We start from the raw sequence: 18,637 nt of genomic DNA, 5'->3' as shown, positions 1-18,637 counted from the left end.
TAAAAAATAGAGGCAGCTCACTGGTAAGTGCTGCTATTTGAGCTATTTTTAGAACAGGCCAGCGGGCTACTCAGCTGGTCCTTACGGGCTACCTGGTGCCCGCGGGCACCGCGTTGGTGACCCCTGTTCTATATGTTATAGTTATTTGAATGACTCTTACCATAATATGTTACGTTAACATACCAGGCACGTTCTCAGTTGGTTATTTATGCCTCATATAACGTACACTTATTCAGCCTGTTGTTCACTATTCTTTATTTATTTTAAATTGCCTTTCAAATGTCTATTCTGTCAAGACTTGGTCCTTGGGGTTTGTTTTTCCGGAAGGCAACGGAAAGTTGGCGCGGGCAAGACGTGCTAATGAAAACGAAAGACTTGCACAAAGGCAAAAAACTGAAAACATAGTGATGGGTCCGGCAACACAGATGCATCGGCGCATGCGTCGAGCTCATAGAGCGATACCCTGTGTCGGTGCGCGTACCGCTTTTAGAAAGTCACGTGACCGATCATGAGCTGCTTTGGTCACGTGACCGATACGCGAACTGTATCGCACTGACCCCTCCTCTGTGCCCTGTGAGCAACGTTCCCTCTAAGGTGCGCGCCTGCGCAATTGCGCACTGCTCAAGCGTCCTCTGCGCACAGCAAATATATGCCGAGCACCAAATCAAACCCATCTGAATTCTAAACCAAATAAACACATTTATTCTGTGTAATTTTGAAATGCAACTTTGAGTGACAATGACAACAAGCGACCCTAACGGCGTTCGTCAACAACACGCATACCACTAAGCCACTGGTGCGTTTATGGCCACACAAAAAGTCGGACAACTCAAACACCACACAAAGTTACACTATGACTCCTCAGTCATACGTGTGCTTATTTTTCTGTCATTTATTATTAATGTTAATTTATTGATATTAATCATGGAATGCTGTTACTAGAGAAAGTTACAGGAATGACGGCGTGGCAAAGTTGGTAGAGTGGCCGTGCCAGCAATCTGTGGGTTGCTGGTTACTGGGGTTCAATCCCCACCTTCTACCATCCTAGTCACGATACATGTTCACATTATTTATTGACTGTATCTAAAAAAGGTAAAAATATATTTTTATTTAAATGAAGATATGAAATATCCTAAATGTAATACAATGACTTGGTTTATATTATTGTATATACTAGGTCATAAAATCAGTGTCAGTTGAGTCGGTCCATAGGTTGCTTGTAGGGATTTTTAATGTCCAGCAGATGTCAGTATTTAGTGACACAGTATCGACACAGTATCAATACAGTTTTGCAATGTGTCGAAACGCTTCATGACGCCTCATCAACCCATCACTATATAAACATGAAACAAAAACTTACTTGGCATGGGACTGTGAACATGGCATGAAGCAGAGTGATGATAACGTGTGATGTCGCCAGGCCGACTAACTGAAAACAATGGACTTAAATAATACAGACATGATTGACAACAAGGTGTGTGAGACCGAACGTGAAAACAGGTGCAACTAATCGGTCGTCATGGTGACAAAACAAGAGTGCACAAATAGTCCAAAAACAAAACCGAACATAACTAAAACAAAAAAATGATCACACAGACATGACATATTCTTGGTGTTGGGTTTTATCAAATACATTTCCCCAAAAAATGCGACTTATACTCCAGTGCGACTTATATATGTTTTTTTCCTTCTTTATTATGTATTTTCGGCCGGTGCGACTTATATTCCGGAGCGATTTATACTCCGAAAAATACGGTAAAATCTATATCCAGTAAAACCAATACAAATCATAATAACCTGACAGGAGAGGAGAGCTTGTCAGCGACTCTCTGGCAACCGTCGTCAATTATGACATAATGTGCAATTTGTTTTGTCAGGTTATTAAAAATATATATTATTCTGTATTGTAAAGCATGTTTGTTTTTAAGCGTACATTTAGTGAGGTAATGATAGGAACATTTCATATCACTTATTGTAACCAAAATGATCACGGTCCCCATATTGTCTGAAGTGCTGAAAAAGTACCGTATTTTTCGGAGTATAAGTCGCATTTTTGGGGGAAATTTATTTGATAAAACCCAACACCAAGAATAGACATTTGAAAGGCAATTTAAAATAAATAAAGAATAGTGAACAACAGGCTGAATAAGTGTACGTTATATGACGCATAAATAACCAACTGAGAACGTGCCTGGTATGTTAACGTAACATATTATGGTAAGAGTCATTCAAATAACTATAACATATAGAACATGCTATATGTTTACCAAACAATCTGTCACTCCTAATCGCTAAATCCCAGGAAATCTTATACGTCTAGTCTCTTACGTGAATGAGCTAAATAATATTATGGGATATTTTACGGTAATGTTTAATAATTTCACACATAAGTCGCTCCTGAGTATAAGTCGCACCCCCGGCCAAACTATGAAAAAAAACAGCGACTTATAGTCCGAAAAATACGGTATTTATACACACGCTGATATCTTTTAACCATGTTTTTTTTTGGCATATAAATGACAATAGAAGCATTTCAAAAGGGGTTACAAATGCTCCGAATCAATATGCTGACGTATGTGGGGAAATCTCGCATCATTACAGTTGTATTATTTTATCAAAATTATTATTCTGGGCTTGCTGCAATGCAAGCAGCCCATATTATTATTGCTCATACTTTAACTTTTAATAATATTATTCTTGTTTCGCACGTTTCTCTTACGTCTAATACGCGACGATCCGGCCAACAAACCCCCACATATGTTGTACTGTCGGAAAAGTCTCGTTCGTGCCAACGAGGGAACTTTAAGGTGGGGACATTTTGTGTTACCATGACAGGGCTATTCCGAAAAATAATCGCTATGGGCCAATTGAATGGCCCATAATAATTGCCGTTATAATGGCGGATATTTCCAGCAGAACCCTCCAACTAACTTTGTAGCTAAGCCATACTTTCACGTAGCTCGGTGCTTAACGTCTCATTTTGTTCACACACGTGCGTACTTTAACCCAGGCTAAAAAGTTTTGACGTCCAATTATTGTTTTTGGCTGGATGGCCTGAGCTAGTTTTGCAACCGTTTATCCCAGAGTTATATCATTTGGTATGTGACAACTGTTAACTGTTAGCATGCTTGCTAACTTTTTCATCTAATTTTACACTTTTTTTTTTTCTATTTCCGCAGCCATACACCTTTGAGTCATATAACGTGGTATATGAAACATGCCGACTGTTATCATGCTATCGTTAGCAAACAGGCTAAGTGATAACATTAATGGGGGGCAGTATATAAAATCCGCTACACCTCCCTGATACCGAAGTACATGTCAAACTACTTCCATAACGTAAATGACCGCCATAACCACAACACCAGGGGGAGCTCCACTAACCACGTTAAACCCAGATTCCGATCTAACAAAGGTCTTTACTCATTCTCCTTCTATGCCACATCAATATGGAATGCACTCCCAACAGGTGTAAAAGAAAGGGCATCTCTATCCTCCTTCAAAACCGCACTAAAACAACACCTACAGGCAACCCCACCTCCCCGGATTGTAAATAACCAAATGTAAATAATCAAATGTATATACTTGTTCTTATGCTTTCTGAACTCACTATGTTCTCTGCTCGCTGTACATATCCCATACCCCATACTTGCCAACCCTCCCGTTTTTACCGGGAGACTCCCGGTATTCAGCGCCTCTCCCGATAACCTCCCGGCAGAAATTTTCTCCCGACAAACTCACGGTATTCAGCCGGAGCTGGAGGCTACGCCCCCTCCAGCTCAATGCGGACCTGAGTGGGGACAGCCTGTTCTCACGTCCGCTTTTCCACAATATAAACAGCTTGCCTGCACAATGACGTCATAACATCTACGGCTTTTAGAGAGTAGAGTGCACAACTGCGCACACAAGGAGACAAAGCAGAAGAACGAGGAAGTTACAGACATGGCGACGCCGTCGACGAGCAAGATGAAGAAATACACTTGCAAGTTCCAAAACGAATGAAAACAAGAATTTCAGTTCATCCAGGACAGTTCGAAGGGGAAGGGGTATGTATGTTCCCTGTACATTTTGTAAAACAGACTTCTCCATTGAACACGGGGGCCGAAATGATATACTCAGACATGAACGGAGAAGTTAAACAGGACAATTCTGCCATCTACTAAAATTACACTAAAATTCAAGTATTTATTTTATTTATATGTATAATAATATATATATATATATATATATATATATATATATATATATATATATATATATATATATATATATATATATATATATATATATATATATATATATATATATATATATATATATATATATATATGAAATACTTGAGTTGGTGAATTCTAGCTGTAAATATACTCTCTTCTTAACCACGCCCTTAACCACGCCCCAGCCACACATCTTACACTGACAGTACCAATACCCAGAATCCCATGCAGCCTTAACTCTTCCGCTCAACCAACGCACGGTATAATGTAGACCGGAAGAGTTAGGGCTGCATGGGATTCTGGGTATTGGTTGTGTTGTGTTTATGTTGTATTACGGTGGGATGTTCTCCAGAAATGTGTTTTTCATTCTTTTTTGGTGTGGGTTCACAGTGTGGCGCATATTTGTAACGTAACAATACTACCAGAGGTCCAGGTAGTATTGGTCATACCAGTGCTGATACTGATACTTTAAATGTTCATAATCATCGACTAATTACATTTTTGATCACAATTATAATCACAAACACAGGATGGCTGTGTAACAATATCAATGAACTACTATTAGTGTTTCATTATTCTCTCATATTACTTACAATATTTGAAGCAAAAAGAAGTCAATAGTCCGAAAAAGGGCCTGATGTCATACGTTGACAATATATTATTGTCTAGTATGTTCACTATTTTAATTTAGGACAAAATTGCAATAAGAAACGTATGTTTAATGTACCCTAAGATTTTTGGTTGAAATAAAGCCAGAAATGCAATTTTTTTGTGGTCCCCTTTATTTAGAAAAGTATCAAAGTACCGAAAAGTATCAAAATCCATTTTGGTACCGGTACCAAAATATTGGTATACAGTAAAGGGGCCTGAGCTAAGATCAGGTGCTCCAAAGTGGTTCTCTTTGGAGACACTTAGTCACACTTTGTCAAGCCTGCATAAACTCCCTTTCTTCCTGACCCTGCACATTGTCTTCAACACACTTTTGTCATCTTTGTTTATCAAATAAATCTACAGCGGCTCTTAACTTTTCTCAGTAAAGTACCCCCTATGGAATGTTTTAAAGCAAGTGCCCTCTAAACAGAGTGAAGCAATTTTGGTTTAACAAAAAAAAAGTTATGTAGCATCTATTTTTGATTTTAGGCCTGGCTCCATAAATCAATAACCGGAACAATAAATGAAAATTAACTTGATAAATTGGCAGACTAATAGTCATGTCCATGTGCGTTTGTTTTCTTGGTCCGTCACTTTCAATCAGGGTACAAGCAAGTTCACTCTGTGCGTCAGCCCCTGAGCACGTTTATTCAATAGTAAAATGAAATGAACGCAGTCAATCCTCTTGTCAGTCAACCACACTCGTTGTCTCTGTGGGCGTAGGCGAGACCGCTAGCTTACACACACAGGATGTATGGACAAAGAGCCTCGCTAGTCATACTTGCTAGTTAGAAGACAAAAAAAATAGTAGGAAAAAAGATGATTGCATAGCCAAATGTCCAGTGTGGGAATATTTTAGCTTCAAATGAGTGAGCAATATAAGCCCATCAACGCGGACGGATGGGTAAGTTTGCCCAATTTGTTGGAAAGTGATGGCAACAAAAAGACAACAAAACAAACTACCACAATCTACTTCTTCCAGCTAGGAAATAAAGTAATATTTTTTGCTGTCAGAAATCAAGGGTACATTTAAATGGTTATGACCTCGAAAACAGATGTATTGATGTTTGTTTACTTATTTTATTTTGGATAGTTAAAAGTTATTGACCTTCCAATTACAATGGTAAAAAATATTATTCAAAAATACAAGTTTATTGCATTTTAAAGGATTACTTTTATTATTATTATTTTGTAATATTTTATACTGTTATATTAGTTCTTAATTATGCCTCAAAATAATGTTAAATAATATTGTTTAACTGCAATCATTTTTTAGACAATATATTGTCCAGCAGTATTTATCACTCCAGGTCTTTTTATTTATCACTGTCCAAAACAGTGCTCATCTGTAGTCTTCTTGTGTGAAACTTTACAAATTAATATACCTTAATTTGTAATCAAATAAATCATTTGTTTAATTACAAATATGTATGGATGTTACCATTACCCATGTTAATGGTACACCTGTGTAAAACTCCCTATGGTTAGTATTAATGTTTGAAATTACAATTCTTGTAAAACCACAATTGATATTCGCATTTTCAAAAACTATGGATGAAGATATACTGCTCATGTGCTGGAGAAACAAGTTAGCACTAACAAGCTTAAATGCTAACAAATACAAGAGACTAATGTTGTACGGTATACCGGTATTGGTATAGTACCGCGATATTAATGAATCATATTCGGTACTATACCGCCTCTAAAAAGTACCGTCAACGCTAATGACGCCGTTCCTGAATGTAAACAAACGCCATTGGTGGATCTACACCTAACATCCACTGTAATGATACCAAGTACAGGAGTGTATCTAGTGGATACTACTATGATTACATCGATCCTTTTTAGTTTAGTTTAGTCTTTATTTGAAGGGACAATATACAGAAACATTAAGCTCAAAGACAGATATGTTCTGTACCAGATTATAGCTAAATAGCTAATTTCCATCTGCAGTCCCTGGCTACCTAAATTAAAGGGATACAAAAATCATGCAATCAAATTATGACAATAAAATCATACACAAGTATTAAGAAAAAAGTCATAAAATGCCCTTTCATGGATACATACTTAATATACAATACAACCACACCTCATTTACATCATCACACAAAGACAATACATGCTTTTGTTCACATCTGTTATCATTTGTAAAAACAACCATGATTTTAACAGACACACCTCACAATTTACAATAAAAATGCTCTCATGGATAAATATAATACACATTAGGTTGATGTGTCAAACATAATGCCCATCTTAGTGACCGTGTGAGCAGCTTTGATTGCTCCAAAGCCACTTTTTAACTTCAATTGTGAATGAAGAGTCATCTGTTAGACTTTTCAAGTTTGTTGTGAGGTCGTTCCATTCCTTTATGGCTTTATATGAAAAGGTTGATTGTGCAAAAGAGGTTTTACATCTGGGTACGCTACACTGCCCCCTGGTGGAGGCTCGTGTGTTTCTAGTTGTCACAGCAGATGTAAACTGGACAAAGTGCTTAAGTGGCGCTGGTGCAGTGTTATTTAAGATTCGATGGGCCATTCGTATTGATGCTAATCTTTGAATGTTAGCTAAATTTAACAATCTATATTTTTGGACAACTAAACAGTGATGGTGGTGTTGTGGTTTTTGGTCAAGGATTTTGAGGGATTGTTTGTGCAAAGTTTCCAATGGCCTCAGTGTCATTTTGCTTGCCTGCGACCAACATGTTATACAATAATAAAAAGGAGACATAATCATTGCATTAAAATAAGTTTGAGCTGCCTCCAGTGTTAATGAATGCCTGATACATTTGAACGTTTTTATGTTGTATTTAAGACTCTGGCACATCTGTTTGATATGTTTTTTAAAGCCAAGTGTTGGCTCCAAAATGACACCCAGGTAACGATATTCACTAACATTTTGTATTATTTCCTTATTAACCGTTATATTTGGAAAGGATGACATTTTATATTTGTTTACAAAATACATTGTTGCAGTTTTCTTAATGTTGAATGTAAGACAAGAGTCATGTAGCCATCTTGCCACCTTCTCCATGGCTGCTGGAAGTTTTCTGGCAACCGTTTCAGCGTCCTTTCCCCAAGTATAAATAACCGTGTCATCTGCATACATCTGGATATTTACATCCTCACATTTTAGCATCACAAAATCTTCTTTAGTTTTTTTAAAAATTCATATTATGTTTATAAATTCAGGAAACACGTCCCTGGACACATGAGGATTTTGAATATGACCAATGTGTGATCCTGTAACTACTTGGTATCTGATCGATACCCACGTTTGTGGTCTCATCCAAAACTAATTATATTTATCCATGAGAGCATTTTTATTGTAAATTGTGAGGTGTGTGTGTTAAAATCATGGTTGTTTTTACAAATGATGACAGATGTGAACAAAAGCATGTATTGTCTTTGTGTGATGATGTAAATGAGGTGTGGTTGTATTGTATATTAAGTATGTATCCATGAAAGGGCATTTTATGACTTTTTTCTTAATACTTGTGTATGTTTTTATTGTCATGATTTTATTGCATGATTTTTGTATCCCTTTAATTTAGGTAGCCAGGGACTGCAGATGGAAATTAGCTATTTAGCTATAATCTGGTACAGAACATATCTGTCTTTGAGCTTAATGTTTCTGTACATTGTCCCTTCAAATAAAGACTAAACAAAAAAATTAAATAATGTAAAGTATCAAACAACAGAAGAATAAGTGATTATTACATTTTAACAGAAGTGCAGATAGATCATGTTGAAACATAAAATAAGCAGATATTAACAGTAAATGAACAAGTAGATTAATAATCTATTTTTACAGTTTGTCCTTCATAATGTTGACAAAATAATAGAATGATAAATGAAACAATACGTTACTGCATACCTCAGCAGCTAAATTAGGAGTCTTTGTTTATTTACTACTAAAAGACAAGTTGTCCAGTGCAGGGGTCGGCAACCCAAAATGTTGAAAGAGCCATATTGGACCAAAAATACAAAAACAAATCTGTCTGGAGCCGCAAAAAATTAAAAGCCATATTGTGTCATGAGTTATGAATTGAATTAAGAGGACTTAAAGGAAACTAAATGAGCTCAAATATAGCTACACATGAGGCATAATGCTGCAATATGTACATATAGCTAGCCTAAATAGCATGTTAGCATCGATTAGCTTGCAGTCATGCAGTGACCAAATATGTCTGATTAGCACTCCACACAAGTCAATAACATCAACAAAACTCACCTTTGTGCACTCATGCACAACGTTAAAAGTTTGGTGGACAAAATGAGACAGAAAAAGAAGTGGCATAAAACACGTCCTAGAAAGTCGGAGAACGTTATACTTGTAAACAAACTACGGTGAGTTCAAGGACCGCCAAAATTAGTAGGACAAAACGGCGCTCGCCAAATACTCAAATCAGTGAAGCATGTTTAATATAAACAGTGTGCTTTATAACAATTAGGGAGGTTTGTGTCATGTTTGTCCTCCTACAGAAACCATATTAAAACAAAAACTTTTTTTTTTTTCCTCATCTTTTTCCATTTTTCATACATTTTTAAAAAAGCTCCAGAGAGCCACTAGGGCGGCGCTAAAGAGCCGCATGCGGCTCTAGAGCCGCGGGTTGCCGACCCCTGGTCTAGTGTGTTCACTATTTCATTTAAGGACAATTTGCAATAATAAACATAGGTTTAATGTACCCTAAGAACTTTTTGTTAAAAATAAAGCCAATAATGCAATTATTTGTGGTCCCCTTTATTTAGAAAAGTATCAAAGTACTGAGAAGTACCAACAATATTGCAAACACAAACACTTATTTAAACACTCAAATACAAATAATATGGCTTTCAAAAAGGCAGAACAATACTTGTTGATAATTTGTCTGCCAAGCAAAGTGTATTGTGCGTCTGTCTGTCTGTTATTGATTTAACAATACAACTTGGTTAAAAAGATTTCCTTGTGTGTCTAAGTGCCTTTTCAGCTCATTCAACAATACCGTGATCATTTTGCTCACAGTAACTGTGATAATAAATGTCAATATTGTATTGACATTTTACTTGATAAAATTAAGAATGAAGTTTTGTCTGCATGTATCTTGGTTTCAAAATGAACAAGAGATATTTTATAGATGTACAAAATATATCTTTGCTGCTGGATAAGAATAAAGTGAGTTATAGCTGTTCCAACGTTCATCGAACGCATCACTGTTTTGATTTTTTTATATTATTAATGACATAAACTTGTCCATTTACGTGGTCGTGCTTAAAATTGTCTCCCGCGTTGCTGGGATTTGTTTGATTTTCAGCCGTCGTTCTTCTGGTTGCGTGAACATGTGTTTATAGATATTGAGCAACACAGCCTTCAGTGCCAGAGCTCATTAATTTTTTAAAAGGTAATATTTTGAAATACGTATTTTACCAGTTCCTTCATGTTCTTCTCATCTTGCAATGTTGAGTTAGCAAAGTGAAACTAAATCATGTTCAAGCGCTTTATCGATATTTTACTTTGAGAAGTGCATGATGGACTATCAGAGAAAACATACCTTCTGTTGGAAATATTGCATTTTTCAAAGTAAGGACCAACTATTGGTTCTTTTATTGACTGTGTTGAGGCTCGGGACTTTAGAGTAAAGACACGGACGGATGTACAGCAGGGGTCATCAACCTTTAGGGTTACCTAATCAATAATAATAATAACCAGGCCTACCAGTTTTATACATACTTCTAAAATAACACATTTGCTCGGTTGACTTTGAATTATATTACAAAACCCAAAACCAGTGAAGTTGGCACGTTGTGTAAATGGTAAATAAAAACAGAATACAATGATTTGCAAATCCTTTTCAACTTATATTCAATTGAATAGACTGCAAAGACAAGATACTTAACGTTCAAACTGGAACACGTTATTTTTTGCAAATATTGGCTCATTTGGAATTTGATGCTTGCAACATGTTCCAAAAAAGCTGGCACAAGTGGCAAAAAAGACTGAGAAAGTTGAGAAATGCTCATCTAACACTTATTTGGAACATCCCACATGTGAACAGGCTAATTGGGAACAGGTGGGTGCCATGATTGGGTATAAAAACAGCTTGCATGAAATGCTCAGTCATTCACAAACAAGGATGGGGCGAGGGTCACCACTTTGTCAACAAATGCGTAAGCAAATTGTCAAACCGTTTAAGAACAACATTTCTCGACGAGCTATTGCAAGGAATTTAGGGATTTCTCCATCTACGGTCTGTAATATCATCAAAATGTACAGAGAATCTGGAGAAATCACTGCACGTAAGCGATGATATTATGGACCTTGGATCCCTCAGGCGGTACTGCATCAAAAAGCGACATCAGTGTGTAAAGGATATTACCACATGGGCTCAGGAACACTTCAGAATACTACTGTCAGTAACAACAGTTTGTCGCTACATCTGTAAGTGCAAGTTAAAACTCCACCATGCAAAGGGAAAGCCATTCATCAACAACACCCAGAAACGTTGCTGGCTTCGCTGGGCTCCAGCTCATATAAGATAGACTGATGCAAAGTGGAAAAGTGTTCTGTGGTCTGACGAGTCCACATTTCAAATAGTTATTGGAAACTGTGGACATAGTGTCCTCTGTACCAAATAGGAAAGAACCATCCATACTGTTAAAGGCGCAAAGTTCAAAAGCCAGCATCTGTGATGGTATAGGGGTGTATTAGTGCCCAAGACATGGGTAACTTACACAGCTGTGAAGGCAGCATTAATGCTGAAAGATACATACAGATTTTGGAGCAACATAAGTTGCCATCCAAGCAACGTTATCATGGACGCCCCTGCTTATTTTAGCAAGACAATGCCAAGCCACCTTCATAGTAAAAGAGTGTGTGTACTAGGTTGGCCTGCCTGTAGTCCAGACCTGTCTCCCATTGAAAATGTGCGGCACATTATGAAGCCTAAAATACCACAACGGAGACCCTAGACTGTTGAACTACTTAAGCTGTACATCAAGCAAGAATGAGAAAAAATTCCACCTGGAAAACTTAAAAACTTGGTCTCCTCAGTTCACAAACGTTTACTGAGTGTTGTTAAAAGGAAAGGCCATGTAACACAGTGGTAAAAATGCCCTTGTGACAACTTTTTTGCAATGTGTTGTTGCCATTACATTCTAAGTTAATGATTATTTGCAAAAAACAATTACGTTTCTCAGTGTGATCATTAAATATCTCGTCTTTGCATGTCTATTCAGTTGAATATAAGTTAAAAAAGACTTGCAAATCATTGTATTCAGTTTTTATTTACGATATACACAACGTGCCAACTTCATTGGTTTTGGGTTTTGTACTAACTCAAACACTCGTAAACATGTTAGCATACTAGTACATACTAACAACCCTAGCTTGATTACAGTACGATAGCACGTACAAATAAGCATGACGACACTCTTACAGACCTCATAAATGGGAAGGTTTAGTAAGTATGCATTGTTTTAGTTATGGTGTAAAACTTGCAACTGTTGCTTGGAGTAATGAATGAACAATCATTTCGAGCAGATACGCTCTGAACGAATACTTCAGGTTCAAGAAACAAAAACAGGAAATACATTTTCAACCCGCAGCACCTGCAGTGAATGATTTTATCCAAAAGATGGCGCCACAGCAATAACAATAACACACCTTTTCACCGTCTGTCGGTGTTTTGTGAAAACTGTGTTGAATACAAAACATTATGGTCGTTAGCGAATAATCCGTAAATTAGCGGCACCGTTTTATAAGCCGCAGTATGCAAAGCGTGGGAAAAAAGTTTGGAAAATACGGTCTATATTGTTTATTGTATATTGTCAATGGTGGTGTGTGTGATTGATTGATTGATGGATGTATAATTATATGTTCTGACTAAGATTTACATTTTACCCACCACATTTAATTCCCTGTAAACCCCCCAAAAAGAAATGTTCGTTCGCTTTGAGCAGGGTCGACTTTGTGTGTCCGTGTTTTTTGTTGACCTTTTCCCCCACTGTGAACGTGCTTTTGAGCGGTTTGTCAGCTAAGGACACAGTTGGATGTTATGTGGGCCAGTAAGTGTCCAGGCAGAGTGCCACTGCTTTCTCTTCGTGCTAACCTTTGCATCCCTGTGGTTTCTTCTTTCCTGCAGCGTTGACAGGAAGCCAAACTGAGTCCCATGCACCTCCTGTCCAAGGCCTCCACACTGCCATGACCGGCGACACGCGACCGCGGAGAGCTGCTACCGAGGAGACCTACTGGGCCTATTCAGGTACGTCTCTGGGTGGATTTCACCACCTTGACTGCTATTGCTTGGGTTAAGTGTTGCCAATGGCGTGATTTTTAAAGGTGGATCTTTGGGCACTGTTGCGTCGGACCAGTCTTCCTCTCAGGGAATAAAAGTCACTGGTCAATCCCAAGTTCTTTCGGATGACATATATGTTGAGTAAGAAGGACCATCAAGACAGAATAGCAATATTACCAAGTTTTACTAAAGCTTTAGGAGACCAGCCCTACAATGCGTTAATAGCGGCATCAAGAAGCGGTCTGAAATCTAACAAAAATAGTCTGCTTATGTAGAGCGAAAACATCCCCTCCTGCCCAGAAAAAAATACATCTGCTACTTCAAAACAGATAAGGCCTTCTCCACAGAAAAGGGAGTATGTTATACCCCGACGCGGACAGGTGAAACAAAGAGTTTACTAGCAGACATAAGATAAAGACCCAAAGTGTTCACATGGGAAAATATTAGCTGCTTTAAACATGACTATGGATTAAGAAAGAACACTTCAAATATCTAATTCTCACAGCACCTTATGATTTGATGATGATAATAATTATAATAATAACAATAATAGATTTTATTTCCAATTCCAATTCCTGGGGTGACGATTTGATTCAAAATCAATTTCTGATTCAACACGATTCTCTATTCGGTTTGTGTTTACATTGTGGAGTGTGAAGTTATGTACAGGTATTTTTACACATGGTATGAAGTCATATTTTGATATTAAAAGTGAATATTGTGTGAATGCTCCAAAAAATTTCTACACCAAAATGCATTTATTATTATTCAACTTCTTCTTCTCCTCCAGATTTTGGCGCGTTCTACCTTCCACATTTTTCAGCCGATTCCAACCGTTCCAACTTCAAACTGTTAAACCTATTTGGGAATCGCGGGCTTTCCCTTGACAAATTCCAAAAATTCCCAGATTTCCCAGAATTCCAGATTTTCCGGTACATTTTTCCCATTTAAAAGGAATTGGCCATTTTTCAAACTTCCACATATCCACAACACATTCCTCCACTAATCCTTTTACATTTTTCAACCCATTTCAACCGTTCCACCGTTAAACCACTCCTCATATTTAGGATAAAAACCAAGTTGGTTAAGGAACCAGCAGAATTCCCGGTTTTCCCGAAATTCCAGGAATTTCTCAATTAAAAACTGTTACTAATTCAACATTTCGTGACCGATTTAAACAATTGCAACACCAACCAATTCAGCTCATTCAGGACATTCATGCTCCACTTTTCCCAAAATTCCCAAATTTCCAGGCAGTTCCCATTGAAATGAATGGGGCATTTTTTCCAAGTTGCACAATTCCCACATTTTTCAACCTATTCAAACCATTCCAACATTGATAAATTCCACTCATCCTGGACATTCAAACTAACACTTTCCCAAGTTACAAACCCAATTCCGGTTTTCCTTGAAATTCAAACCCTTCAACATTCAAACCATTCCAACATTCAAACTATTTCAGAGTTTAAACAATTTTAACAATTAAAATAAGTGATAGAAAATGGCTAGATGGACCACTTCTACATTCATCCTACATCCCATTAGCATTTCAATTCAGCGTCAGCTCTTCAACATTCAAACCATTCCAACATTCAAACTATTCTTACATTCACTTCAGCATTGGAGCATTCACTCGCAATTCCTTCAGGAATTGCCTCTTCTAGTTACAACTTAATATTGAATAAATGTCTTTTATATGCAGTTAAAATATACACATATATATATATATATATATATATATATATATATATATATATATATATATATATATATATATATATATATATATATATATATATATATATATATATATATATATTTTTTTTTTTTATTTTTTATTTTTTATTTTTTTAAATGTCATAAATAAATCTAAAAACAAAACCCCACTTTTTATAGGGTTCTGTTTTTAATGAACATTTTTACCATATGTTTGTCCCAGTTTCCGTGTAGTCTGTCTACCTGCGTATCATTCTGCACAATCAAGTGGCCAAACAAAGCCTTCCAGGCATCAGTAACTTAGTTTTGTCATGATATTAAAACACTACATGAGTCCAACTGTGTTCAGAAGGTGTCTATAAAAAAAACATGTTTACAATAGCTTTCTCTTAAGTGATTCTCCTCCAGCTTAGTGGCCCTCTTTGACATCATCACAGGGTAACTCTGCAGTTCTTTGCTAACTAAAAAATGCCATTTTGCGCATTAAATGCCACCCTTTTCATTCATGTTATGAATGATACTTCAGCATTGCTTATTCTTGGGTACTTGAATGCATGTCGGCATCTACAAACCCTGTTTCCATATGAGTTGGGAAATTGTGTTAGATGTAAATATAAATGGAATACAATGATTTGCAAATCATTTTCAACCCATATTCAATTGAATGCACTACAAAGACAACATATTTGATGTTCAAACTCATAAACTTTATTTTTTTTTTGCAAATAATGATTAACTTATAATTTCATGGCTGCAACACGTGCCAAAGTAGTTGGGAAAGGGCATGTTCACCACTGTGTTACATGGCCTTTCCTTTTAACAACACTCAGTAAACATTTGGGAACTGAGGAGACACATTTTTGAAGCTTCTCAGGTGGAATTCTTTCCCATTCTTGCTTGATGTACAGCTTAAGTTGTTCAACAGTCCGGGGTCTCCCTTGTGGTATTTTAGGCTTCATAATGCGCCACACATTTTCAATGGGAGACAGGTCTGGACTACAGGCAGGCCAGTATAGTACCTGCACTCTTTTACTATGAAGCCACGTTGATGTAACACGTGGCTTGGCATTGTCTTGCTGAAATAAGCAGGGGCGTCCATGGTAACGTTGCTTGGATGGCAACATATGTTGCTCCAAAACCTGTATGTACCTTTCAGCATTAATGGCGCCTTCACAGATGTGTAAGTTACCCATGACTTGGGCACTAATACACCCCCATACCATCACAGATGCTGGCTTTTCAACTTTGCACCTATAACAAGTCGGATGGTTCTTTTCCTCTTTGGTCCGGAGGACACGACGTCCACAGTTTTCAAAAACAATTTGAAATGTGGACTCGTCAGATCACAGAACACTTTTCCACTTTGTAGCAGTCCATCTTAGATGAGCTCAGGCCCAGCGAAGCCGACGGCGTTTCTGGGTGTTGTTGATAAACGGCTTCCGCCTTGCATAGGAGAGTTTTAACTTGCACTTACAGATGTAGCGACCAACTGTAGTTACTGACAGTGGGTTTCTGAAGTGTTCCTGAGCCCATGTGGTGATATCCTTTACACACTGATGTCGCTTGTTGATGCAGTACAGCCTGAGGGATCGAAGGTCACGGGCTTAGCTGCTTACGTGCAGTGATTTCTCCAGATTCTCTGAACCCTTTGATGATATTACGGACCGTAGATGGTGAAATCCCTAAATTCCTTGCAATAGCTGGTTGAGAAAGGTTTTTCTTAAACTGTTCAACAATTTGCTCACGCATTTGTTGACAAAGTGGTGACCCTCGCCCCATCCTTGTTTGTGAATGACTGAGCATTTCATGGAATCTACTTTTATACCCAATCATGGCACCCACCTGTTCCCAATTTGCCTGTTCACCTGTGGGATGTTCCAAATAAGTGTTTGATGAGCATTCCTCAACTTTATCAGTATTTATTGCCACCTTTCCCAACTTCTTTGTCACGTGTTGCTGGCATCAAATTCTAAAGTTAATGATTATTTGCAAAAAAAAAAAAGTTTATCAGTTTGAACATCAAATATGTTGTCTTTGTAGCATATTCAACTGCATAAGGGTTGAAAATGATTTGCAAATCATTGTATTCCATTTATATTTACATCTAACACAATTTCCCAACTCATATGGAAACGGGGTTTGTATTAATTCATGTGTTGCATCAAGTAGTAGGAGTAGTAGTACAGTAGTACCTCGGTTCTGAATGAGGCGGCATCTACCTTTTAAAAATGGGCGTATTGCGAAACAGCGTCACTTATTTACATGAATGAAAATCAATTTAAATGCTGCTAGATTCCACTAAAACATAGGAGTCAAAGTCACGGCCCGCAAATGAATTATCTATGGTCCTAATTAGTATTATAATCGGCCCGCAGGCCACGGCCACCTGCTGCTGTTTTGCACTCACCAATACTCCATCAGTGTTGGCTCTAGGAATTTTCAAAATGGGGCCTGGTGACCCCATAAAGTCATAAAAATGGGGTCCCACATTACATTTTTGAGGCCCCACTTTTTTGTAACTGAATCTTTGCGTGCAGCCTAAACCACAACAATTAGCCGAGACGACAGCTGGTAAGATGGAACACTCATATCCCGAGACACCACCTTTCTTGCAGGTTTTCAAGTCTTCCGCATGGGCACAATATGCTGCTTTTTAGTGTTTCACAAATAAATGTGTTGCCAAAACCACCTTTAACGATGCATTAAACACTTACAAAAAAGTCTGAAGTGCAAAGACACGTTTCAGTCACTTGATGTATAACCTTGAGAAAGTTGCTGATTGGATTGTGAATGATCAGGTCCAACATTCAGGGAAAAACATGTTAATGTGCTTCAAGAACCTTGATGATAGAAAATGCACTTATGAATGTGTAACAGAGGCCAGCCATGGTGACTGGGCCATATGTAAAAACCCAAAACCCAAAACCAGTGAAGTTGGCACGTTGTGTAAATGGTAAATAAAAACAGAATACAATGATTTGCAAATCCTTTTCAACTTATATTCAACTGCAACTGCAAAGACAATATATTTAATGTTCAAACTGGAAAATTTTATTTTTTGCTAATATTAGCTCATTTGGAATTTGGTGCCTGCAACATGTTTCAAAAAAGCTGGCACGAGTGGCAAAAAAGACTGAGACAGTTGAGGAATGCTCATCAAACACTCATTTGGAACATCCCACAGGTGAACAGGCTGATTAGGAACAGGTGGGTGCCATAATTGGGTATAAAAGCAGCTTCCATGAAATGCTCAGTCATTCACAAACAAGGATGGGGCGAGGGTCACCACTTTGTGAACAAATGCGTGAGCAAATTGTCAAACAGTTTAAGAACAACATTTCTCAACGAGCTATTGCAAGGAATTTAGGGATTTCACCATCTACGGTCCGTAATATCATCAAAAGTTTCAGAGAATCTAGAGAAATCACTGCATGTAAGCGATGATATTACGGACCTTCGATCCCTCGGTTGGTACTGCATCAAAAAGCGACATCGGTGTGTAAAGGATATGACCACATAGGCTCAGGAACACTTCAGAAAACAACTGTCATTAACTACAGTTTGTTACTACATCTGTAAGTGCAAGATAAAACTCTACTATGCAAAGCCAAAGCCATTTATCAACAACACCCAGAAACGCCGCCGGCTTCGCTGGGCCCGAGCTCATTTAAGATGGACTGATGCAAAGTGGAAAAGTGTTCTGTGGTCTGACGAGTCCACATTTCAAATAGTTTTTTTTGGAAACTGTGGACGTCGTGTCCTCCGGACCAAAGAGGAAAAT

At 37.6% G+C, this 18,637-nt stretch overlaps 1 protein-coding gene across 1 annotated transcript in view; it reads left to right on the top strand.

Annotated features, from left to right (window-relative positions):
- Positions 1–18,637, top strand: part of LOC133643376 (receptor-type tyrosine-protein phosphatase gamma-like) — a 705,805-nt gene that overhangs the window by 157,536 nt on the left and 529,632 nt on the right. The window contains exon 3 of the mRNA XM_062037895.1: positions 12,988–13,107. Within this exon, the coding sequence (XP_061893879.1) occupies positions 12,988–13,107 (120 nt within the window). The remainder of the gene's footprint in view (positions 1–12,987; positions 13,108–18,637) is intronic.

This window comes from Entelurus aequoreus, linkage group LG26 (genome assembly GCF_033978785.1).
Source record: "Entelurus aequoreus isolate RoL-2023_Sb linkage group LG26, RoL_Eaeq_v1.1, whole genome shotgun sequence".
Taxonomy (NCBI): Eukaryota; Metazoa; Chordata; class Actinopteri; order Syngnathiformes; family Syngnathidae; genus Entelurus; species Entelurus aequoreus.
This window is presented reverse-complemented; position numbering and strand designations above follow the sequence as displayed.